The sequence below is a fragment of the Etheostoma spectabile genome, chromosome 18 (genome assembly GCF_008692095.1).
Source record: "Etheostoma spectabile isolate EspeVRDwgs_2016 chromosome 18, UIUC_Espe_1.0, whole genome shotgun sequence".
In the NCBI taxonomy this organism is placed as follows: domain Eukaryota; kingdom Metazoa; phylum Chordata; class Actinopteri; order Perciformes; family Percidae; genus Etheostoma; species Etheostoma spectabile.
In genome coordinates, this window is record NC_045750.1 from 5590678 (window position 1) to 5613833 (window position 23156).

A 23156-nucleotide genomic window follows, 5' to 3' on the forward strand; every position below is an offset into this window, starting at 1 on the left:
CCCTACCATCCGACTGTCGCAGCAGAAATCGAGACTCATCAGACCAGGCAACGTTTTTCCAATCTTCTATTGTCCAATTTCGATGAGCTTGTGCAAATTGTAGTCTCAGTTTCCTGTTCTTAGCTGAAAGGAGTGGCACCCGATGTGGTCTTCTGCTGCTGTAGCGGTCCGTGTACGTTTTGATCGTTTGTTTTTTCGTTTGAACCACAAAACGAAATAACGAGAAAACCACCGTTTTTCGTTTTTCGTTTCAAACCAAAAACAAAGAAACGGTAAAAAGAGAGCCGTTCTTCCGTTTTGGTTTCTGAATTCAAAAAACGAAAAACGACTAAACCAAATTCAAATAACGGACCGTTTTTTGTTTTTTGACATTCTTATTTTCATTTCTCCGTTTGAAGATCTACATTAAAAGAAAGACAGGTGGGCCGGAAGTAATAGTAAATATAGCCTACAAAATAAAAGCCAAGCTTTTATAACGGGTAAATTGTGCTGCACTAACGTTATACCAGAGTAACGTTAGAAGAAAAAAAATCAATCAATAAATAGGCTGATATGAACCTGGACCCAAAGAAATACGTTAGCAACAGTAGTTTATTACAGTTATGTACTATCGAGCATATGTGCACATCACCAGCCCCGTTTAATAAGCGCATTGTTTGGTTCAATACAGTTGATAATATAGGGTAACCTGAGAACTTGTGTGCGCAGAATTGGTAGGCTACTGTTAGCGCTATATTAAATAATTAAATTCATATTTAATGTGGTTTCCCCGCAATGGACCAAACTGTTCCCCCTTTCTACCAGCAGATGGCAGTATTTAAATGACTGACTGTATTGTGACTTTGGGAACTGTTTTAAATCAAGATTACTGATACAGATGTATTTATTGTTGTTCACTTCATTTGGTTTTTTGATTTTATTTGCAACCTAGTTATCATCATCATCATCATCATCATCATCATCATCATCATCATCATTCCCCCCAGCCCAGAGTTAAACCTGCATGCCCTTCTGTTTGAACCTGACTCTATCACTGCTGTCAGCTTCTTAGCAGCTCAGACAACAAACTCGCATCAGAAATGTCCTGATGTAGGCCATCTGGGGTTCCTCACATGAGCTGCTTGCTCCCTCATCCTTCAACAACATTTCAATCATTTTAAGGTCAGAACTTTTGACTTGGCCTTTACAAAACATTCATTTTATTCTTCTTTAAGGTAGGTGGGTAGATTTATTTTGTCACAATATAACAGGTTATATAGTATGAAGTTTAAATTGAGTTTGTAACTCCCTTCTCTCATAGCAGAAAATATATGTTAATATACTGTAGAAGCAATTATAAAAATGGTAAACAGAAATAAACTCTAACCAGTGGAGCAGTGCTGGGGATGAATTAGAGTGTGAGAGTCTGAGAGCTTTGGGGGAAAAGCTGCTCTGCAGTCTGGTGGTGCGGCAGCAGAAACTTCTACATCCCTTCCCAGAAGGCAGCATGGTGATCAGGCTGTGGCTGGGGGGGTACTGTCCTTTAGGATCCTTTGGGTTCTGCGCATGCACCTCACCTCACCGATATCACTGATGCTCGTGAGATGGGTACCAATGATCCTATGAGCAGTTTTAATCTCCCGCTGCAGAGCCCTCAGGTCCTGGTCCTGGTCCTGGGTCGTGCACATCCCATGCCAGTTTGGGATGTTTCCAGTCAGGATGCTTTCTATTGCTCCTCTCTAAAAGCTGACAATAACTTGGCGTGGGAATTTAGCCTTCTTATACTTCCTCAAGAAATCCAGTCATTCTTGAGCTTTCTTCACCAGCGTAGAGATGTGAGACGACCATGTCAGGTTCTCTGTGATGCGGATTCCCAGGAACTTGAAACTATTCACCTGTTCCACCTCAGCACCACTTATGTAGTCAGGAGTGTGTGTAGTTTTTATTTTAAGAGGGTTGTTGTTGGGGGGCCTGTTAAATTGAGTTATGTTCATCTGTTGCTGACCATCGTGGTGATGTCATTTTAGGCAAATAATAAATTATTAACTTGTTCAAATTTTTTCTATTATGTTCACTTGCAGAATAGTTAAGTTTAGTTGAAATGTCCCTTTGTTGTTAATCTATTGTTATTTTATGCAAATAATAAATGAATCAATTTATTTATTAAAATGTTTAGATTATGTTCACTTGCTTGTTGTCTATTACATACACACTAGAGCCACACCCCCCACTGGACTGTAGGCCTATATGTGAGACATGTTTTTAAATTTGTGAGTGTTACAGTCAACTACATTTGTGAAAGCAGTTATGATGACAATAATGGAAAATGTTTAGCTTTCCAAAGTTACTGACCATAAAACTTAATTTCTTTCATCTCCATAGGACAGCAGTTTGCACACAGCAGGCATGGTGCGACACCTACTGGTCTGTTTTTGTAATCGTTTTGAACTGCCCTTGATGGGCCATTACGTGGAAACCACATTAAATATTAATTTAATTATATAATATAGTTAACAGTACCAACTCTGCACACACAAGTTCTTGTGTTACCCTATATTATCAACTGTATCGAACCAAACAATGCGCTCATTAAACGTGACTGGTGATGTGTACATGGATATGCTCGATATTAAATAACTGTAATAAACTACTGTTGCTAACGTATTTCTTTGGGTCCAGGTTCATATCAGCCTATTTATTGATTGATTTTTTTTCTTCTAACGTTACTCTGGTATAACGTTAGTGCAGCACAATTTACCCGTTATAAAAGCTTGGCTTTTATTTTGTAGGCTATATTTACTATTACTTCCGGCCCACCTGTCTTTCTTTTAATGTAGATCTTCAAACGGAGAAATGAAAATAAGAATTTCAAAAAACAAAAAACGGTCCGTTATTTGAAATTGGTTTACTCGTTTTTCGTTTTTTGAATTCAGAAACCAAAACGGAAGAACGGCTCTCTTTTTACCGTCTCTTTGTTTTTGGTTTGAAACGAAAAACGAAAAACGGTGGTTTTCTCGTTATTTCGTTTTGTGGTTCAAACGAAAAAACAAACGATCAAAACGTACACGGACCTGTAGCCCATCTGCCTCAAAGTTGGACGTACTGTGCGTTCAGAGATGCTCTTCTGCCCACCTTGGTTGTAACGGGTGGTTATTTGAGTCACTGTTGCCCTTCTATCAGCTCGAACCAGTCTGGCCATTCTCCTCTGACCTCTGGCATCAACAAGGCATTTCCGCCCACAGAACTGCCGCTCACTGGATGTTTTTTCTTTTTCGGACCATTCTCTGTAAACCCTAGAGATGGTTGTGCGTGAAAATCCCAGTAGATTAGCAGTTTCTGAAATACTCAGACCAGCCCTTCTGGCACCAACAATCATGCCACGTTCAAAGTCACTCAAATCACCTTTCTTCCCCATATTGATGCTCGGTTTGAACTGCAGGAGATTCTCTTGACCATGTCTACATGCCTAAATGCACTGAGTTGCAGCCATGTGATTGGCTGCTTAGAAATTAAGTGTTAACGAGCAGTTGGACAGGTGTACCTAATAAAGTGGCCGGTGAGTGTATATATATATATATACTGTATATCCACACACACACATACAAATATACATATATCTTCTAATATAGAAGAAAATTCTTCTTTTGGTTTGGTATTATTTACACTAATGTCCTGTACTTTTCTTCTTCTTGTTTGTGAATACTGTTGTTTCTTGTGCCAAAATTTTTGACAATTTAAATGCGTTTGACAAGTGACTGTAATTAAGAAAAAAACGTTAATTATATATTATTTTTTTTAAGTAGTTTTTAAATTGTGCTGAAGTACCGCTTCCCGCCACATGATGTCCCTGTTTCTATGGTTACTCCGCCTCCGCCAGACTCTTGTTTTTATTATGTTATTTTTAATTCATTTTCTTTGGGCAGATCTTTCTTTTGGCTTCTGTTAAATGTCGGTCAGTAAGGCAAGTGGGCGGGTTCCTCATCAGCCAATGACGCGCCCTTATCACGTTCCCGGCACAAAGTCGTCCGCTCCCATTGGTCACACCCCCTGAGCGCTGCCTCCGGATTGGATGATCGCTGTTACCGGGTGGTGTGCGGAGAGAAAGAAGGAAAGAGAGTGGTCTAAGCTCCGGTTGTATAACATAACACGTAACAGCGCCACTGTCGTCGAGCAGAAACTTCATATCGGACAATTTATGTGTTAGACAGACGGATTGGATCCTATAGAATATCTTTGGTGTGTATTTATATAAAGAAATGAACCCTTCTAAACGGATAAACCCCTTTGTTTTCCCGCCTTTAAAAATCCTTTTGAAAGCTTTGTTCTAAAACATCCATACAAAAGAACATCCAACAAAGCAGGAAAATAATGATTTTTCAAAATGACTTTAGTCATTTATATTATATTAAACTGGAGAAATCACCACCAACAAAACCCACCAGACTCCATGTACAGAGCAGCATATCTCCACCAGACTCCATGTAAATAATCACTACTTTTAGCGTGTATAGAGCAGCATATCTCCACCAGACTCCATGTAAATAATCACTACTTTTAGCGTGTATAGAGCAGCATATTGCCACCAGACTCCATGTAAATAATCACTACTTTTAGTGTGTATAGAGCAGCATATCTCCACCAGACTCCATGTAAATAATCACTACTTTTAGCGTGTATAGAGCAGCATATCTCCACATGTAAATGGGTGAATTAAGAGTTTATTTCAACCAGACCAGAGTGGTGATTGTTGGAACAGTGGAAAGATGAACCAAGACGGCTTTTAGTAGTTTTATTTAGTTTCTGTCCACTTTGAATGAAGTGTGTTTTACGATGATAAAAGTAGTGATTATTTACATGGAGTCTGGTGGGTTTGGTGATGGTGATTTCAAAGCTGTTTCATATTAAACTAAAAGGATCTTACTCTTTAACTAAAAGGTCTATCTCTGTAGGGATCCTTTCATAATGTTGTCAGACAGTGGAATAACAGCACAACAACAGAATTATTAGCGGGCGCTAACTGATGGTTTAACTTTAGAAGCTTGTTTTTTCTCGCTTTGGAAGATTGTTGTTCCCATCAGTGACTTAGACACATACAGGGGGAAACTGGGTCCATATTGAACGAAATTTCCTGTTGTCCCTGAAATTGACTAAATTATACATTGATAAAATGTTGTGATGTGAGAACAAACTTCAAGACCAAACTTCACACAAACATGTTTTCATGGTAAATTGTTATTATAAAAAAACATATTCTTCACCATTGCTTACAGGCAAATGTTCAGAATTGGCATTATTCCGATATAAGCCAATATTATTAAGAATAACATTTAATAACGAGGTATTTTCTCACTGGCTACACTGTGGGCCAAATCAAGCTATTTAAAAAAAAAAAACAGCACTTTCTCCTCAAATGTTTCTTAAATAATAATAATATAATAATAATAATAATGTGTAAAGCAATGATAGTAGATTCACACTGACATTTTTAAATTTTCAACTCAAATGGTCAATAAATGCAGATTGGAATACACATAACATTCAAATAGATATTAAGATATTTACAATATTTACAGTCACAGAACTAGGCTAATAATAGAAGCATGATAGAGGCTTTGGCAAAAATAATAATAATAAAAAAAGAGCGTACATTTAGCTAAACGTGACATTTACACAGGAAGTAAACATGATCATAGACGGAGAGAAAGATTACAAAAACAAGCAAGATTACAAATAAATCCAGTGCAATGTCAGGTTTTTGTTAGTTTTCTGTCCGTGTTTGAATAGCAGCCTGTCGCCTTCGTCCTCCTTTTACTTCTTCTTGTTCTTCTTCCGGTGAGTTTGTGTGGTTGTTGGAAATATAATGTCCTGAGCAGGACGGGAAACTCGTCCCGTCCTTTTTGCTGGCTGCTCCGGCTACGTTTACATGGCATCCACTCAAAACATCTGGATTTTAATTAGATCAAGACGATCCTTTGCTTATTTGAAGCGGTTGTATAAATACCTTAATCATCATCATTTGGAATACTGTGGATTGTGCACACTTGATTCTGATTTATTTTAGTTTAAAAACGCAAAAAAAATACTGTTATGTAAACTTAAAGTTGGGCATAAATGACGCCATTTTATTACTACGAAGCCGTCACCCGCCGTTAGCATCCCATTGACTGCCATTCATTTTGGCGCCACTTTGAGAGCGAATAACTTTACATCTGAAGCGTTTCAAGACTATTTATCCGTTGTTTATGTCTAAAGAAACTCAACAATGTATGAAAGGCTCCGTTACCTTGTACCTCACGTTATGGCTCGTTAGCAGACGTTTAAAAAAAAAATAGGCTAACGATTGTGTCATAACCACGCAACTTACCGTTGCATAGTCGACAAATCACCGTATTGTCAGGAGAAGCTTGCAGACTTATTAGCTGTTTAGGTTTAATTACTGACGTTAACAAGCATGTTAGTTAGTAATAAATAGCTTGTGCCTATGTTAATGTTAACTAGCATGTTAGTTAGCAGTAATTAGCCTGTGCCTATGTTATCTCCTAACATATACCTACACTCTCTGTCTCTGCAAGATTGGGAATGATTGAGATTTCTCTTGCACAGCTACCAGAAGACTTAACACTTTTAGACACGTTGCCTACGTCACATCTGCGTCGTCAAGCTCAGTTGGAGGCTGCGCAGTAACGCCTAGCCATCACTGGAAAAGAGCTTCTAGACTTCACTGGTCTTCGTCCAGAACAACAGGATATGTTGGTCCATTTCTTTAACTTATTAAAGTTAATTATTATTTCTCTATCCTGCAGGGACCAATCACAAATTGGCTTATCCACCTGGCGCGCTACTGGCGGGATTACCACGATGACGATAAAGAAGCTGCCTCACAGAGTCATTTGAACTATACTCGTTGGTCCCGTCTCCTGTGCAGAGAAAATCCAGAGCAGACTTCCCAGACCAACACTTAATCTTAAAAGACTGAGCCTGGTCTGGTGATAGGCTGACTACATAAATACGCACACTTAAAAATGAAGTAACATAACGCTTGTTACTCTAATTATAAACCTTTAAAAAGTGTCAACTCCTGCGACAAATTTTGCCATTAAAAGCTGAACTGCTAAAACCAACGATCGCCTATAACTACAGATGCCAACGGGTACGAAACGGTTCTCGCTTCCTGTCTCCTGAAAAGGGCGTGGCCTCGTTTGAAAGTGTCGTGTAGCGGACGTCCTGTGGGTGGATGAAAAGTTATATTTGTATATTTCTAACATTAGATACTTACACAGCTAAAAGCCATATTTATCATTAGGAACTTTAGGTGTTAGCGAATGTTAGCTGGTCACTTTCCCCGCTGGAATTAACACACTCAGGACCTGCTGCTAGTCTCCTAAAGAGGCGTGGACGTGGACAAACCCGCGGGACACACAGAAAGGAAGTTACTCTGAGACAGGAAGCTACTCTGAGACAGGAAGTTACTCTAAGACAGGAAGTTACTCTGAGACAGGAAGCTACTCGGAGACAGGAAGCTACTCGGAGACAGGAAGTTACTCTAAGACAGGAAGTTACTCTGAGACAGGAAGTTACTCTGAGACAGGAAGTTACTCTAAGACAGGAAGTTACTCTGAGACAGGAAGTTACTCTGAGACAGGAAGCTACTCTGAGACAGGAAGTTACTCGGAGACAGGAAGTTACTCTAAGAAAGGAAGTTACTCTGAGACAGGAAGTTACACTGAGTTGGGGCATCTCCCTTTTAACGCCTCAACAGTTTAGTTTTCTGGAGTGTGATGACCGTTTCACAGACAGAGGTCGCTAATAACTGTAATTAAAATAAGTTTGTTGTGTTGTACGATGCTTCTGGTTGGTGTAAACGCAGTCGGAGCTCAGCGACTGTCGTAGCCATGGTCACCAGCAGAGTCTGATTGGTAGAAGAGATTCTCCAGATGTGGAGCTGATTAAAAACAACGGGCCACAGTTTGACCTGTCCCTGTGTGGTGTGTGTGTGTGTGTGTGTGTGTGTGTGTGTGTGTGTGCTATAGTATGTCTGTGTGTGTGAGTTTCTGTGTGTCTATGAGTGTGTGTGTGTGTGTGTGTGTGTGTGTTATTTGCCCCCCCGAGTTGGCCCCTGCAGGGCTCCAGATGAGTGTCAGTTAGCGGTGGAGACCAGCATGCCGACAGGAAGTGCGGTGCCTCTGTTTTGGCCCGTGGGCGGCGTTACTTTATTGGCGTCCCGGGTCTCGGCGGGCCACGACACCGCTGACCTCTTGTTGGTCTTGTGCCGCCGGGCGTGTTTGGTCAGGTGGTCACTGCGCATGAAGCGCCGGTCGCACACGGTGCAGACGAACTTCTTCTCGCCGGTGTGTGTCCGGCGGTGGCGGGAAAGCTCGTCAGAGCGGGCAAACTTTTTGTCGCAGCCGTCCCAGTGACAGCTGAACGGCTTCTCGCCTGCAGAGAGAAGACGGACTGTTAGTAAACAAAATAAACAACGATTATGTTCACGGTGGATTAAAGGTGCAGCAGGTAAGATTTATCAAACTAACTTCCTGTCAAATCTGCTGAAACTGACTCTATGTTCCGTTAGAACTACACGAAGCAGGTCGGCTCCTCTGGCGCCACCTGCAGCCTGTAGTGGGATCTGCAAAAACTGTTCAGATGCACCAATCAGGGCAGAGGGGGGGGGGGTCTAACTGTACGTACACACCGCCGCCGACTTGAGCAGCAAAGACGCTCTGGACGCCCCGCCAAGGACGCTTATCAAAAAGTACGGGGAAGCTTTTTGATGCTATGGCTGCTCTGACGGCACGGCCAATACACTGACACTAGAAACCTTTTATAAATTACACATATAACGACAGGATTGTTAGTTTGTTGGTCGCAGCGGTGTCTGTTAGCGGTTAGCAGCCGCCAGACTCTAACCTCTGTTGACCCGTGCGGGACGTCACTGTGAGGGACCGTTTAGAGACGATGTGGCCGGCAGGTAACAGCTAACTGGTCCCTAGGTACAAACAACATTATATCATAAATGATAGGTAACCCAGCAACGGCTTTTCCTCTATTTCTTCTGAATTAATGTTTTGGTAGGAACCAAAGTTTACATCGTATGTTTCTCTGGGATCAGCCAGCGTGAAGGAAGCCTATATTCCGATTGGTTGCTGGGCGTTAGCCGCTGCTCGCCTCTGAAACGCGCCATAGCTCATTACCAAAAAGTTGACATAATTTCAACTTTCTGATTGACGCTCAAAACGAAAAAAAATTACAAACGCAATATACAGTTTACATTACATACATACATTGCAGCAACAATGTGCGATACAATGGCTAAACATGTAAATCAGTGAAAACTAAATTACAAAAGGACTGATTTAGCTCCAAATTCATTATTTCAGTTTTACAGGAAAACTAAAACTACTGCTAAAAGACTTACACGGTCAGAAAAATATGTTTGGCACTTTGATTTTTGGCAATCCTTGCCGAGAGAAGCTTCCATTGACAATGAATGACTTCCGGTTAGAAGCTCAAGTCGGCGGCGGTGCGTACGTACAGTAACTGCCTGTCAATCACTACTCAGGCACACGCATTTCATAGCTTCCTCCCCCGCACGAGCTGCAAGTAGGTTTCCTGCACAGCTCTCCCTTGTGGGGGGGTGGGGGGGGGGCTAAGGAGAGAGTTTTGGGCTTTAGCAGAAAGGGGGGGCGGGGGACTGAGCAGTTGTCAATGTTCACGTTCTTTGACTAAATTGATCTTCTCAATCCTACCTGCAGCACCTTTACTGTGTGGATTATTTCCTGAATTAATGGATTAGTAGTCTGGTCTCTAAAATGTGGATCAGTGTTTCCCAAAAAGCCCAAGATGACGTCCTCAAATGTCTCGTTTTGTCCACAACTCAAAGATATTCAGTTTACCGTCCAACATGAGAGAAGAAACTAGAAGATATTCACATGTATCAAGATGACATCACACAAGTTTTTTTTTTTTTTTTCACACAAGTCACTTGTTTTTACATAAAGAAATGACTCAGACTGAATCGATTATCAGAATAGTTATAGACAACTAATCAATTCATCTTTGCAGCTGTGATCCCAGCTGTTATTTGTCCCGCAGCGTCTGGGCGTCCCACCTGTGTGCGTGCGCAGATGAGCCTTCAGGTGCGAGCTCTTGAAGTACGTCTTCTTGCAGCCAGGGAAGTTGCAGACGTAGTTCCGTCTGCGGGAGAAGTCAGCCTGCGAGGTGCCGCAACCGCCGGCCGCCGACATCGGCATGAAGACGGGAGCCGGGGCCAGGGGGAGAAGCTTGGTGTTGCCCAGGGTTACGACGGTTTGTTGGCCGGGCGGCGTCTGAGACACGGATGCCTGCGGGACCACGAACATCACGGTGCCCTGCGGCATGGCCGAGCCCACCAGCAGAGGCTGGGCGTGAGTCTGCATCTGAACCGGCGCCTGGAGGAAGGCAGAGATCATCCCCGTCCGGCTGCTCACCGGGAACACCTGGCAGAGGACCGGCGAGGACGAGGACGAGGAAGACAGCGCCGAGGAGTGAGGCGGAGACGCTGAGGAGGGAGGAGAGGACGAGCTGTCTGGAGACGCAGGAGCACCGTCCTTCTCCCCCGGAAGAGTCCCCGGCTTGGAGGTTTCTGTCGGCTGCGTGGCGGAGGGTGGCGGCGGCGGAGGAATGCTGAGGCTGTCGGCAGTGTGGCGGATAACGCTGGTGACCATCGCTCTGCCGGGGGGAGCCACGCACGACGACTCTGTCTGAGGTGGAAGCAGCGTTACTATAGTAACACTAGCAAACACACTCTAAAAGCTCACTCAAACTAAATGAACTGTGATAAAAATAAACCTTGGGTGGAGGTGTTGACGTCGCTGAGGAAGAGGAGGGTGGAGGCAGGCAGGTGTGGGAGTCACCGAGGAGGAGGGGGGCAGGGCCCGGTAAGACGGGCCGGGACGCCGCCGGGCTTATGGAGGAGGACGAGGACGTGGCGGGGGCTTCGGTGAAGCTTGGACTGTGAGGTGGAGTCATACACTGAGGGAAGAATTAGATTATACTTTATTCATCCCACAGCGGGGAAATTTCCTTGTTACAGCAGCAGCATTTTCTACAATAAAAGCAAAAACAAACAAATACACAAGTAAACACACAAACAAGTAAACACACAAACAGGTAAACACACAAACAGGTAAACACACAAACAAGCAAACAGCAGACAGTGAGCAGAAGGTACGGCTGAATGTAAGTGACATCAAATAAGGATTTCGTAAAGTGCGGTTGCAATGGTACAAAAAAACAATATTGCAGTGTAAGTGAGTAACGTTAAATTAAATTAAGTTGAATATGTAATTAAAATAGTCTAGCAAAGGTAGGTAACCATAAATAACATTGAAAAAGTAAGTACTTGTAGGAAGGAAGACCATTAAGCCATTTTCTCTTGGTCTAATATATGGAAAAACTAAACAAGTTACACACACACACACACACACACACACACACACACACACACACACACACACACACACACACAAACACACGTTAACAATGAAAACGTTTCCCCACCAGGGATGACAGAGCGATCAGTTCCCCCCCCTCCGGGTGGAGATGGATGGAGTCGCAGGAGTCAGAGGTGGGGGTCAGGGGGCGGGGCTTGTGTGTCCTTTGACCCCAGAAGCTCATGCTGACGAGCGCCTCGGCCGCCTCCAGGTCGTGGTACTCCACGCACGGCTTCAGCTCCATGGCCGCCGCCGCCGGGCCGGCCGCACGCTCAACCTGAGGGAGAAAAAAGATTATTCAAAAATACCCAGGGTTCAGCGTTACAGTTTATATATAAATATATATGGAAAAGTGGAAAGAAGACGGCTTTTTGTAGTTTTTATTTTGTTTCTGTCAACTTTGAACGAAATGTGTTTAATGATGCTAAAATGTTTATTTACATGGAGTCTGGTGGGTTTAGCGAACGCCATTTTGCGGATGTCAGGTTGAAAAAAACGGTAGTTACCCTTTAATAAAGTATTCGGGATCCGAACTAACTTCTATTTTAAAGCTACGTGATCAGTTTGTTAACCAGTTTATAAATGCAGTAGGCTACTTCCTGTCTAGCAAGAGTAGTGTTGGAGATGACACCATGCTGCACCGGCGGGGATGCATTTAACGCTTTAAAACCATCACAGATTTGTGAGCTTTGCCCCGTTAATTAAATAAAAAACTGCAACCGGATCCGTGTCTGAATGAGATCATCACACAGAGGACTCACAGAACTGACAACTTCACAGCTCATGTGGTTTTTTTGCAAACTTTTCTGGAAATATAAAAAAAAAACAAGTTTTATGGATTAAGCAAAAAACTGCCGAACTGTTTCCTTTCATTGCAACCTGGGTGTGCGTGTGTGTGTGTGTGTGTGTGTGTGTGTGTGTTTCTTCCATCTTTTTGCCATCAGAAACTGTTTAGAAAGCTGCAAAGATTAATTGAATCTGGACTTTGTGAATTGGAATCGATTCAGGAAATCATTGGCGATACCTAGCCTGAATGTACATCACTCATTTCATGTGTTTTTGTTCAAATAACTTTTATTAACAGCCAACAACATAAAAAAAAAAATCAACTTTAAGTCTAAGTGGTTTCTTGCAGAAATCTCCTTCGCTATTGAAAGACGTCTTGATGCTTTGACCTGAGAGCAAACTAACATCACCATTACTGAGCCCACCAAACTCCATGTAAATAATCACTACTTTTATCATCGTAAAACACACTTCATTCAAAGAGGACAGAAACTAAATAAGACTACCAAAAGCCGTCTTGGTTCATCTTTTCACTTTTCCAACAATCACCACTCTGGCCTTGTTGAAATAAACTCTTAATTCACCCGTTTACATTTGGAGATATGCTGCCCTATACACGCTAAAAGTAGTGATTATTTACATGGAGTCTGGTGGAGATATGCTGCTCTATACACACTAAAAGTAGTGATTATTTACATGAAGTCTGGTGGAGATATGCTGCTCTATACACACTAAAAGTAGTGATTATTTACATGGAGTCTGGTGGAGATATGCTGCTCTATACACGCCAAAAGTAGTGATTATTTACGTGGAGTCTGGTGGAGATATGCTGCTCTATACACGTTAAAAGTAGTGATTATTTACATGGAGTCTGGTGGAGATATGCTGCTCTATACACGCTAAAAGTACTGATTATTTACATGGAGTCTGGTGGGTTTGGTGATGGTGATTTTGGGGCTGTTTAACTTTAAGCAACAACTGTATATGATGACATCATACAGACATACTGTATGTTTCATAGGTTAACAGCACATACTATAATTCAATCACAAATGTAAAGGAAAGTAGGATCCAAGTTGGAAAAAATAACCCTTAAAAAAATAGATAAATATTAGTGGGTTGTAGGTGTGTGTGTGGGGGGCGTTTGGCGGCAGTATAGCTAAACGTACAGGAAGGAGGGCGAGAGACCTAGACATAGAGATACAGAGAGAGGGGGGGGGGGGCGCGCCTCTGCAGCGTCCAAACGGAGCCTCCCCTGCACCCAGAATAGATGACGGGAGGTGGCTGCCAGATATTACACCACCAGGGAATGGGCCCCGCCCCCGCATACGCCTCTCCCCTCATTTACATGCACCGACTCACCCCGGAGAGAGAGCGAGAGAGGAAGCGCCAAACAGGAAGTGTAATTGGAGAAAACTAAAAAAAATCTCACACACACACACACACACACGCACACGCGCACACACACGCTGTAATTTCCCACGCTTAAATCAGTCACACAACACATCACAGCAGCATAAAAACAATGCAGACATGTACTCACAGTCATTATATCTCTTATTCACAGAGTCAATTAAAATGCAAATTAATTAATTTACTTGGATAACATGCCAAAAGACATGACTCTTTAAAATATTCAAATTTGAACCAGTGAATTTCAGATGTTGTTCATTAAGTTAAAATATCCGATCCATCGATTTGTCACACGAGTCTGTCTCAAAATAAAAGCACAACAAAGAGAGACAGACACAAGAACCCGAAATATGAGATATTTACACAAATATATGTTATGTACACACACACACACACACACACACACACACACACACACACACACACACACACACACACACACACACACACACCACATACAAACACAAAGAGAGAGACACAGACACAGAGAGAGAAAGAGAGAGACCGACACACACGCACACACACAGAGATAGAGACACACACACACACACACACACACAGAGAGAGAGACACGCACACACACAGAGATAGAGACACACACACACACACACACACACACACACACACACAGATAGAGACACACACACACAGAGAGAAACACACACATACAGAGAGAGAGAGAGAGAGACACACACACACACACACACACAGAGAGAGACACACAGAGAGAGAGAGAGAGAGAGAGAGAGAGAGACACAGGGGGGGGGGGGGGCAGTTCTTCATGTAAACATTAGAGAAAATATCTGACGGTGTCTTCTTGTTCTTACAGCACAAGTTCTATGACAATCTTTCTTTTCCATCCAACATAAACTCAACAACCACTGACATGTTGTATGGAGGGAAAACAAAAGTGTGTTTAATGATCCACAATGTACTAAATGCATGACTGGGTGAGTGACTGAAGTAGTTCTTACATGTAACAAGATTGGATTTTAAAAAGCTTCCTGCACAGAAGACGTCTAAAATGACCCGTGACGGTTGGTTTTGTTTTTGCATGTATTTACAGATTTTGGTATTCTAAATTTAAATATCCCTAACATAATTGATATTATATAAACTTTGTGATATAGCGATGCACTGCAGTGAAACTGTACACACACACACACCACACACACACACACACACACACACACACACACACACACACACACACACCACACAGGAGACACTGGGTTCACTATGACCTCAGATAAACCAGCCTAAAGCGCTAAAATTAAAAAATGATACCCGCCTTTGTGGAGCCTGTTTTAAGAGTCTATGAACGCGGTTTACAGCCAGTGTTGTTATTAAATATACCGGTTAATTATCGGCTTGGTTAAAATTAACATACAACAACTTTATGTCAGAAAAACACGAGCCGAACAGTTTTCTTAAAGGTAAAAGAATAGGCGGAGAACAAAGAGGGAGACTGACCTGACAGGAGCTGAGCATCAGGAAGAGTCACGAAACGTGCGCCAGATAATAAAAAACAAACGTTAAACAGAGCCAGCAGCGGGAGTGTGTGTGAGCAGTCAATAATCAGACTGGCTTCTTCAGCTCAGCTGAAAGAAACCCCCCCAAAAAAACCACACACACACACACACACACACACACACGCACACACACACAAACAAAATTTCTGAGTGAGTCTGGCGGGTGGTAACACGCAGCCAATCACAGGCAAAGGTGTAGCGGTCTCCAACCAATCGGAAGGAGAGGCGGTGCTAGATTAGAACGTATTCGCAACGTGATTGGTTGGAGTGGGGTGCGTGGCTGTCGGGGGGCGTGGCCGGGGAGTCAGCGGTGTCAGAGTAAACTCGGTGAACCCGGCAGCTCGCGCTCGAACTGGGGGAAAGGTTGGGCGGCTGACGGGTGGGGGGGGGGGGGGGCTGTTGGTTACACGCGCGAGGATGTGTGTTTTTAAGGTAAAACAGCCTATTAGAACCCAAACTTTAAGATAAATATACAAAAATGCGTTCATAAACACTATTATTTTCATGTTTTCATATTTGTTTTTCTGGTTTGAATGACAAAACCAGATTTTTATAAAAATATGTGTTATAATCGTATTTACCGCCTATATTTATAAAATAATATATTTATAAACGCAATTATCTTCATGTTTTTATGGGATAGTCATACAAATATATTATGTTATGTTATATGATTATTGGTTGTTTTGATTTGCATTTTTTAGATAGTTTCTTTTCTATTATTATTATTGTTGCAATGTTGGGGAGGACACGCGCGCGCGCGCGCACACACACACACACACACACACACACACACACACACACAAAGGAAGCAGATATTCGTAAATGCAGTGCATTATTTTCGTGATTTTATGGTTAAATTGGCAAACATACACGCTCACACAGATATTAAACATTTAGGAATTCATTTAACAAATTTTGTTTTCATAGTTTGAGCTGAAGGTGATGCAATCATTTCCAAATATATATATATTATATATATATATATATTATATATATATATGCACAAGCTAATTACTGCTAACTAACATGCTAGTTAACGTTAGTAATGGAAGTTAAACAGCTGATTTACTGTAAGTCCAAACTGTCTGCGAGCTTCTCCTGACAATACGGTGATTTGTCGAATATGAAAAGGTAAGTTGCCTATTTTTACTAAAACGTCATAACGTGAGGTACAAGGTAACGAAGCCTTTTACACATTGTTGTGTTTCTTTAGAAATAAACAACGGACAAATAGTCTTGAAACGCTTCAGATGTAAAGTTATTCACTGTCAAAGTGACGTCAAAATAAATGGCATTCAATGGGATGCTAACGGCGGGTGATGGCTTGGTAGCATCAAAATGGCGCCAATGGGTGACGTCTCTGTGGCTGCGTTTCCCCCTCTCATTCCCCCTGCTCTGGGCTTTTCCCCCTCTCATTCCCCTGCTCTGGGCGTTTCCCCCTCTCATTCCCCCTGCTCTGGGCTTTCCCCCTCTCATTCCCCTGCTCTGGGCGTTTCCCCCTCTCATTCCCCCTGCTCTGGCGTTTCCCCTCTCATTCCCCCTGCTCTGGCGTTTTCCTCATTCCGCCTGCTCTGGCGTTGCCCCCTTTTATTTTTGGGTCAAAACTCAAAAGCTTAAAAACCAAAACAAAGAAATGGAGCCTCAGGTTTCTTTACCTGGGGGGGGGGGAGATATCTGTCCCTCTTTGCATTCGCTTCTAGAGACAATTTAAAGACTTAGCAGCACAGAAAAGAGTACCGACCGCAGGATAAACTGTCTCGACAGATAAGACCCGGAACGAAAACATGCAAAAAACTCACTGAAAAACGAGACTCACATTCAAGGCAGGAAGGAAACAAAGAAGGAAACAAAGAAGGAAACAAAGAAAGGAAATGAAGAGACAAAAGCTGCTCGGAGACCCTCTACTTATTTCTTATTTCTTCTTCCTGTAACATTTTCCTCTCTGCTTTCTTGTTAGTACAACTACCCCCCCCCCCCCCCCCCCCCCGCCCCCTTCCTCCCCCATCCTCCCCCCACTTCCCGCCGGCAGATGAACCCAAAGACTCCTCTGCGTCAAGGATGTAAACAGCCTCTCCAATAAAGAAGTCCAGGGCAGGGCTACTATCCCCTTTCTCTCTCTTTCTCTCTCCCCCCTCTCTCTCTCTCGTTCTCTCCCCCCCCACCGTCTCGCTCTCTCTTCTCTCTCCCCATTCCTTTACACACATCCGTGCATACGCCGGCCGGCTGGCTCCTTTGTTGCCACCGTCATCATCGTTGTGACATCAACAGCTGGGGGAGAGAGTGAGGGAAGGAGGGAGGAGGGAGGGAGTGAGGGAAGGAGGGAGGGAGGGAGTGAGGGAGTGAGGAAGGAGGGAGGGAGGGAGTGAGGGAAGGAGGGAGGGAGGGAGGGAGGGAGTGAGGAGGGAGGGAGGGAGGGAGTGAGGAAGGAAGGGGAGGGGAGGGAGGGAGGGAAGGAAGAGAGGTGATACGTCATTCTGTCTGAGAGAGAAGGAGACAAAGAGCTTGATTTATTCCCTGACGCTGGCTTGTGACGAGATGCTTCATCTTACACTGCAGTAACCAGCAGTACATATACTCCAAAGTGCAGTAACCAGCAGTACATATACTCCAAAGTGCAGTAACCAGCAGTACATATACTCCAAAGTGCAGTAACCAGCAGTACATATACTCCAAAGTGCAGTAACCAGCAGTACATATACTCCAAAGTGCAGTAACCAGCAGTACATATACTCCAAAGTGCAGTAACCAGCAGTACATATACTCCAAAGTGCAGTAACCAGCAGTACATATACTCCAAAGTGCAGTAACCAGCAGTACATATACTCCAAAGTGCAGTAACCAGCAGTACATATACTCCAAAGTGCAGTAACCAGCAGTACATATACTCCAAAGTCCAGTATAGTGAGTACATATACGCTAAAGTCCAGTATAGTGAGTACATATATGCTAAAGTCCAGTATAGTGAGTACATATACGCTAAAGTGCAGTATAGTGAGTACATATACGCTAAAGTGCAGTAGAGTAAGTAGCTACATACACTGTAAAGTGCAGTAGAGTTAGTACACACACTCACTACTGAGAGAGAGAGGGAGAGACTCAGAGGGACGTAGCAGGAGGACGTGAGTTAATTTAATTTCTAAGTTCAGCGAGGTTGTCAAATAAAAACGTTTTTCAAACAGAAACCACGGCGCGGCCGGCGGTGGGAAAGTGTTTCCAGGCAGAAACGGCGCCAGACGCGTTCAGGAGGGAAAGACCAACACTCAGACAGCTGTTGGCAGGGTGAAGTCAGAGCAGGAAACCTGGAGATGTTGCAATGCATTGTGGGGGAGGGGGGGGGGGGGGGGATTGTTACCTGCGGGGAGTTTACCTGATCGTAAAAGGAATAACACAAAACGTCCAAAACCTTTGCTAAACCCCCGATCCATTTCCCCCCCAGGGCCTCTGCTCTGCTTTCTGAAAGCTGCTCATTACTTGGGGAAAAGGTCGCCCCTTAAAGACCCCCGAATCAACCTCCGGGACCCCAAGTCCAGGATAAAAACCAAAGAACAAACTCAAAAACCCAAAAAAACCACGCAGCAACCCCCCAAAGACCCCCCCACACCTAAAAAACACATACATGGGGATCCGGCCCGTTGAAACACTTTTTAAAAAACCCGTATTAACAAAGCGGTCTTATCACACGAAAGTTTTATATTTGTCATACAACCTACACTTGTCACCTGTTAAACATTTTTTTTTGCTTTGGAAAAAACCCCGTTCAGGAGTTATTGCAGCGAAGGGGGAAGTGCTAAATGTTTCACCGTCCCTCCTGAGGGACGAATAAACAGCATGCGGGACAATGAAACGTACAGTTGAGCCTTTATAAATTTCCAAACCCAATTTAATATTTTACTGTATACATGGATGTACTTCCAAGGGTAATTAAGATAGATTGGGCAGTATCCGTCTTGTAAATTCTGTTATAACCTAATTGCCGTCATCCTGAACGCGTAGAAGGTTATTGAATATCAGGCACTGTGATGACGCTTTTTTTATAGCTAGAACAAGTTTTTATTAATCGTTTCTATTGTGAAAATTCTTCCAGTAGGGTTTTAAAAGGGGTTTAGACCACTGGACATCCAAATAAACGCCCCAACCCGTCAGTCCCATAGGAAACATGACAAACTCGACCCCCCTACCAGGTGAGCTCAAATATATTTTCATCTTTAAAATTTTTCTATGTCCACCTCCATAAATACATTGTATAAGAATTTGTGCTTACTTACAGCCGAGTTCCAGCCAGGTCGTTGACAGTTAAACGCTGGTTCATCTGGTCCCGACACGGACATAACGCCAAGCCGTTTTGTTTAGGAAAACCAAAATAGAAGTGCTGGGGATTGTGAGACATAACTGGTCTACCAATACCTGTAGTGGGGCAACATTTAATGAAACCCTTTACTATCAAAAATGTGACCAATGATTTAACTTTGCCATCAAAATCACTTTATCGCTGGAACTCGCGTCGTAAGCGAATAAGAAATTTGGTAAAGGGTCATCTCACTCCAGTTCAGACTAAGGAGCTGTCCACATCACTGCCCCCGGAGAAAACGGAATTTATCCGCTCCCGCCTCCAACCGCCCCACTCCCCTACATAACACACACACCACACCCACATAACAAAATGCACACACAAACACACACACTAACGGGTGTCCGAGTTTCTGCCTAAAAGAAGTTTTCCTCTCCACTGTGCGCCCTGTTGCTCTGGAGAAACTACTAGACCTGTTTGGGGCCTTGTAAATTCTGGAGTGTGGTCTAGACCTACTCTATCTGTAAAGTGTCTTGAGATAACTCTGTTATGAATTGATACATCAAGTAAAATGTATTGAATTAACGCACCCACACCGCCCCCCCCCCCCACATAAACATATACACCCCCCACACAAAAACATACCACACACACACACACACACATAGGCTAAATATGCACCCCCCCACACACACACACCACAAAAAACACAAATTAACTGTCTGCCTGTCTCTCTCTCCTGTCTGTCTGCCTTTTTTCTCTCCTGTCTGTCGTCTGTCTGTCCCCTTCTCCTGTCTGTCTGCCTTCTTCCTGTCTGTCTGTCTTTTGCCCCTTTTTCCTTCTTGTCTGTCCTGTTTCTCTCTTCCTGTCTGTCTTCCTGTTGTTCTTTTCTCTTCCTGTCTGTCTGTCCCCTCTCTCCTTGTTCTGTCTGCCGGCTGTCTCTCTCCCTGTCTGTCGTTGCTCCGTGTCTCTCTCCTGTCTGTCTGTCTGTCCTGTCTGTCTGCCGTCTCTCTCTCCTGTCTGTCGTTTCCTGTTCTCTCTCCTTCTGTCTGCCTGTGTCCCCTCTCTCCTGTCTGTCTGCCTGTTCTCTCTCCTGTCTGTCTGCCTGTCTCTCTCTCTCCTGTCTGTCTGCCTGTTCTCTCTCCTCCTGTCTGTCCTGTGTCTCTCTCTCTCCTGTCTGTCTGCCTGATCTCTCTCCTGTCTGTCTGTCTGCCTTTGTCTCTCTCTCCCTGTCTGTCTGCCTGTCTCTCTCTCCTGTCTGTCTGCCTTTGTCTCTCTCTCTCCTGTCTGTCTGCCTGTCTCTCTCTCCTGTCTGTCTGCCTTTGTCTCTCTCTCTCCTGTCTGTCTGCCTGTCTGTCTCTCCTCTGCAGATGTCAGCTGTGATAGTTTTGTGATATTGTTTTTCTTCATTACCGTAAAGAGAAAAGAAGAAGCCAGGCATGTCGCTGTTCTGACAGAACAGGAACTATTTATTTAACTACTACAACTATTTAAATATTAGCCTACATCATGTTGACTGGTGATTTATTTTGTCCGCGTGTTTCCGTCCTGCTCAGCGTGTCAGTGACCTGCAGCCCGGTCCGCGGGCCTCTCTTTGTTCTCTCGGCTGCGTCCTCATCTTCCTCTCGGGGTCGTCTCAGGTAACCTGCGTTTCACCGCAGCCAAACCTGAGAGAAACAACCAGTAGAAATACTAAATAAACACCACAAATACTACATAAACACCACAAGTACTGCATAAACACCACAAGTACTGCATAAACACCACAAGTACTGCATAAACACCACAAGTACTGCATAAACACCCCATAATCAGAGGTAGCCCAACCGGATTTAACCCAGACTCAAAGCATCGCCTGCATCATAGAATCTGTCGCTCGTCTCCAGCTCCACGCAGACGAGACGGCGACATCGGACCGGGATGAGGCTGTTGCTAGGTAACTTCAGAGTGTCAGGCACGTTGCCATGGTGATACTAAAACGAGCAGCCTTTACCTCCGGTCACCTCGCTGCGTTCACACGGTCCAGACAGATTAATTTCGGCTCCTCCGTTTGTCCTCAGACGACTTCTTTAAATATTAAATATCTCGGCTTCATGTTTCCTAGAAAAATAAATACAAAATAAAATTAATATATAGGCCTATATATAGCATATATATATATATATATATATATATAGGCTATATATAGTACAAGCCAAAAGTTTTGACACACCTTCTCATTCAAGGAGTTCCCTTTATTTTCATGACTATTTACATTGTAGATCATCATTGAAACATCAAAACTATGAATGAACACATGTGGAATTATGTAGCCTACTTATAAAAGTGTGAAATAACTGAAAACATGTTTTATATTCTAGTTTCTGCAAAGTAGCATTTGCTTTTTTGATAGCGCTGTAAACCCTTGGTGTTCTCTCACTGAGCTTCATGAGGTAGTCCCTGAAATGGTTTTCACTTCACAGGTGGGCCTTGTCAGGGTTCATTAGTGTAATTTCTTGCCTTATTAATGGAGTTGGGACCATCAGCTGTGTTGTGCAGACGTCAGGTTGATACACAGCCGACGCCCTATTGGACAACTGTTACAATTCATATTATGGCGAGAACCAACCAGCTAAGAGAAGAGAAACGAGCGGCCATCATTACTTTAAGACGGTCAGTTGGTTCGGAAAATTTGCGAAAACTTTGAATATGTCCCCAATTGCAGTCGCAAAAACCGTGAAGCGCTACAACGAGGAAAAGGAAGACCAAAAGTCACCTCTGCTTTAAAAAAAAAAAGAATGAAAAAATATCAAGAGGAAACACTGAAAAAAAACAAAACTTAAACAATGATGAATTATTAAAAAAAAAGTGTTAAAAACTTGACAAAAAACAAAAGATTACAAAAAAAAAATGAAGGTAGAAATAAGTAAAGAAAGTGGAAAAAAAGGTAATAAAACATCGAGAAAAGCATGAAAAATAACAACGCTCTTCCCAAGTAACATTACTGATCAGTTCACTGCTCTCATTGAATTTAAGGCGTTTTATTCAATAAAAAAGCATTAAAATATGAAAAGTTGTGGAAAGAACCGACAAAAACATGAAAATCTCTTTTTTACTGTTACTGAGAAATAAATATATAACATCTGCATCATCTTATGTCCATTTACAGATGTTCAGCTGCGGTTCCTCCTCTTCCTCTCTATTCTCTCTGATCCTCCTCTTCCTCTTTACTCACCCTCCTCTTCCTCTCTATTCTCTCTGATCCTCCTCTTCCTCTTTACTCAGCCTCCTCTTCCTCTCTATTCTCTCTGATCCTCCTCTTCCTCTTTACTCACCCTCCTCTTCCTCTCTATTCTCTCTGATCCTCCTCTTCCTCTTTACTCACCCTCCTCTTCTTCTCTATTCTCTCTGATCCTCCTCTTGGTTCCTCTTCCTCTCTATTCTCTCTGTTCATCCTCTTCTTCCTCTCTATTCACCCTCTTCTTCCTCTCTATTCTCTCTATTCACCCTCTTCTTCCTCTCTATTCTCTCTGATCCTCCTCTTCCTCTGTGTTCACCCTCCTCTTACTCTCTATTCTCTCTGTTCACCCTCTTGGTTCCTCTTCCTCTCTATTCTCTCTGTTCACCCTCCTCTTCCTCTCTATTCTCTCTGTTCACCCTCCTCTTCCTCTCTATTCTCTCTGTTCCTCCTCTTGGTTCCTCTTC

The 23156-nt window shown here is 43.1% G+C and overlaps 1 protein-coding gene and 2 long non-coding RNA genes across 4 annotated transcripts in view; 1 reads left to right on the forward strand and 2 right to left on the reverse strand.

The window, feature by feature from the left end:
* The window catches only part of LOC116706844 (uncharacterized), a 55289-nt gene extending 45213 nt beyond the window's left edge, over positions 1-10076 (forward strand). Inside the window, exons 2-3 of the long non-coding RNA XR_004336330.1 lie at positions 417-420; positions 10042-10076. This is a non-coding gene — a long non-coding RNA (uncharacterized LOC116706844). The remainder of the gene's footprint in view (positions 1-416; positions 421-10041) is intronic.
* On the reverse strand, positions 5194-15320 carry LOC116706795 (Krueppel-like factor 11). Its single transcript, XM_032543818.1, has 5 exons — positions 15123-15320; positions 11518-11727; positions 10807-10989; positions 10088-10718; positions 5194-8415 (listed from the first exon to the last, which is right to left on the reverse strand). Exons 1-5 carry the CDS (start codon positions 15138-15140, stop codon positions 8117-8119), a joined length of 1341 nt encoding a protein of 446 aa, XP_032399709.1. The 5' UTR covers positions 15141-15320; the 3' UTR covers positions 5194-8116.
* LOC116706836 (uncharacterized) lies at positions 5194-23118 on the reverse strand. 2 transcript variants are annotated; one of them, XR_004336323.1, is made up of 3 exons: positions 23109-23118; positions 22787-22798; positions 5194-5805 (listed from the first exon to the last, which is right to left on the reverse strand). It is a non-coding gene; the product is annotated as an uncharacterized LOC116706836 (long non-coding RNA). The 2 variants fall into 2 exon arrangements; XR_004336322.1 differs by lacking the exon at positions 23109-23118 and adding an exon at positions 22837-22850.
* Positions 23119-23156: the final 38 nt, after the last annotated feature.

Coding starts and splice junctions, on each gene's coding strand:
- LOC116706795 (XM_032543818.1), bottom strand. Junction 10,990..11,517: donor TGATCGCTCTGTCATCCCTG/GTGGGGAAACGT, acceptor TTCTTCCCTCAG/TGTATGACTCCACCTCACAG. Junction 10,719..10,806: donor CGTCAACACCTCCACCCAAG/GTTTATTTTTAT, acceptor CTTCCACCTCAG/ACAGAGTCGTCGTGCGTGGC.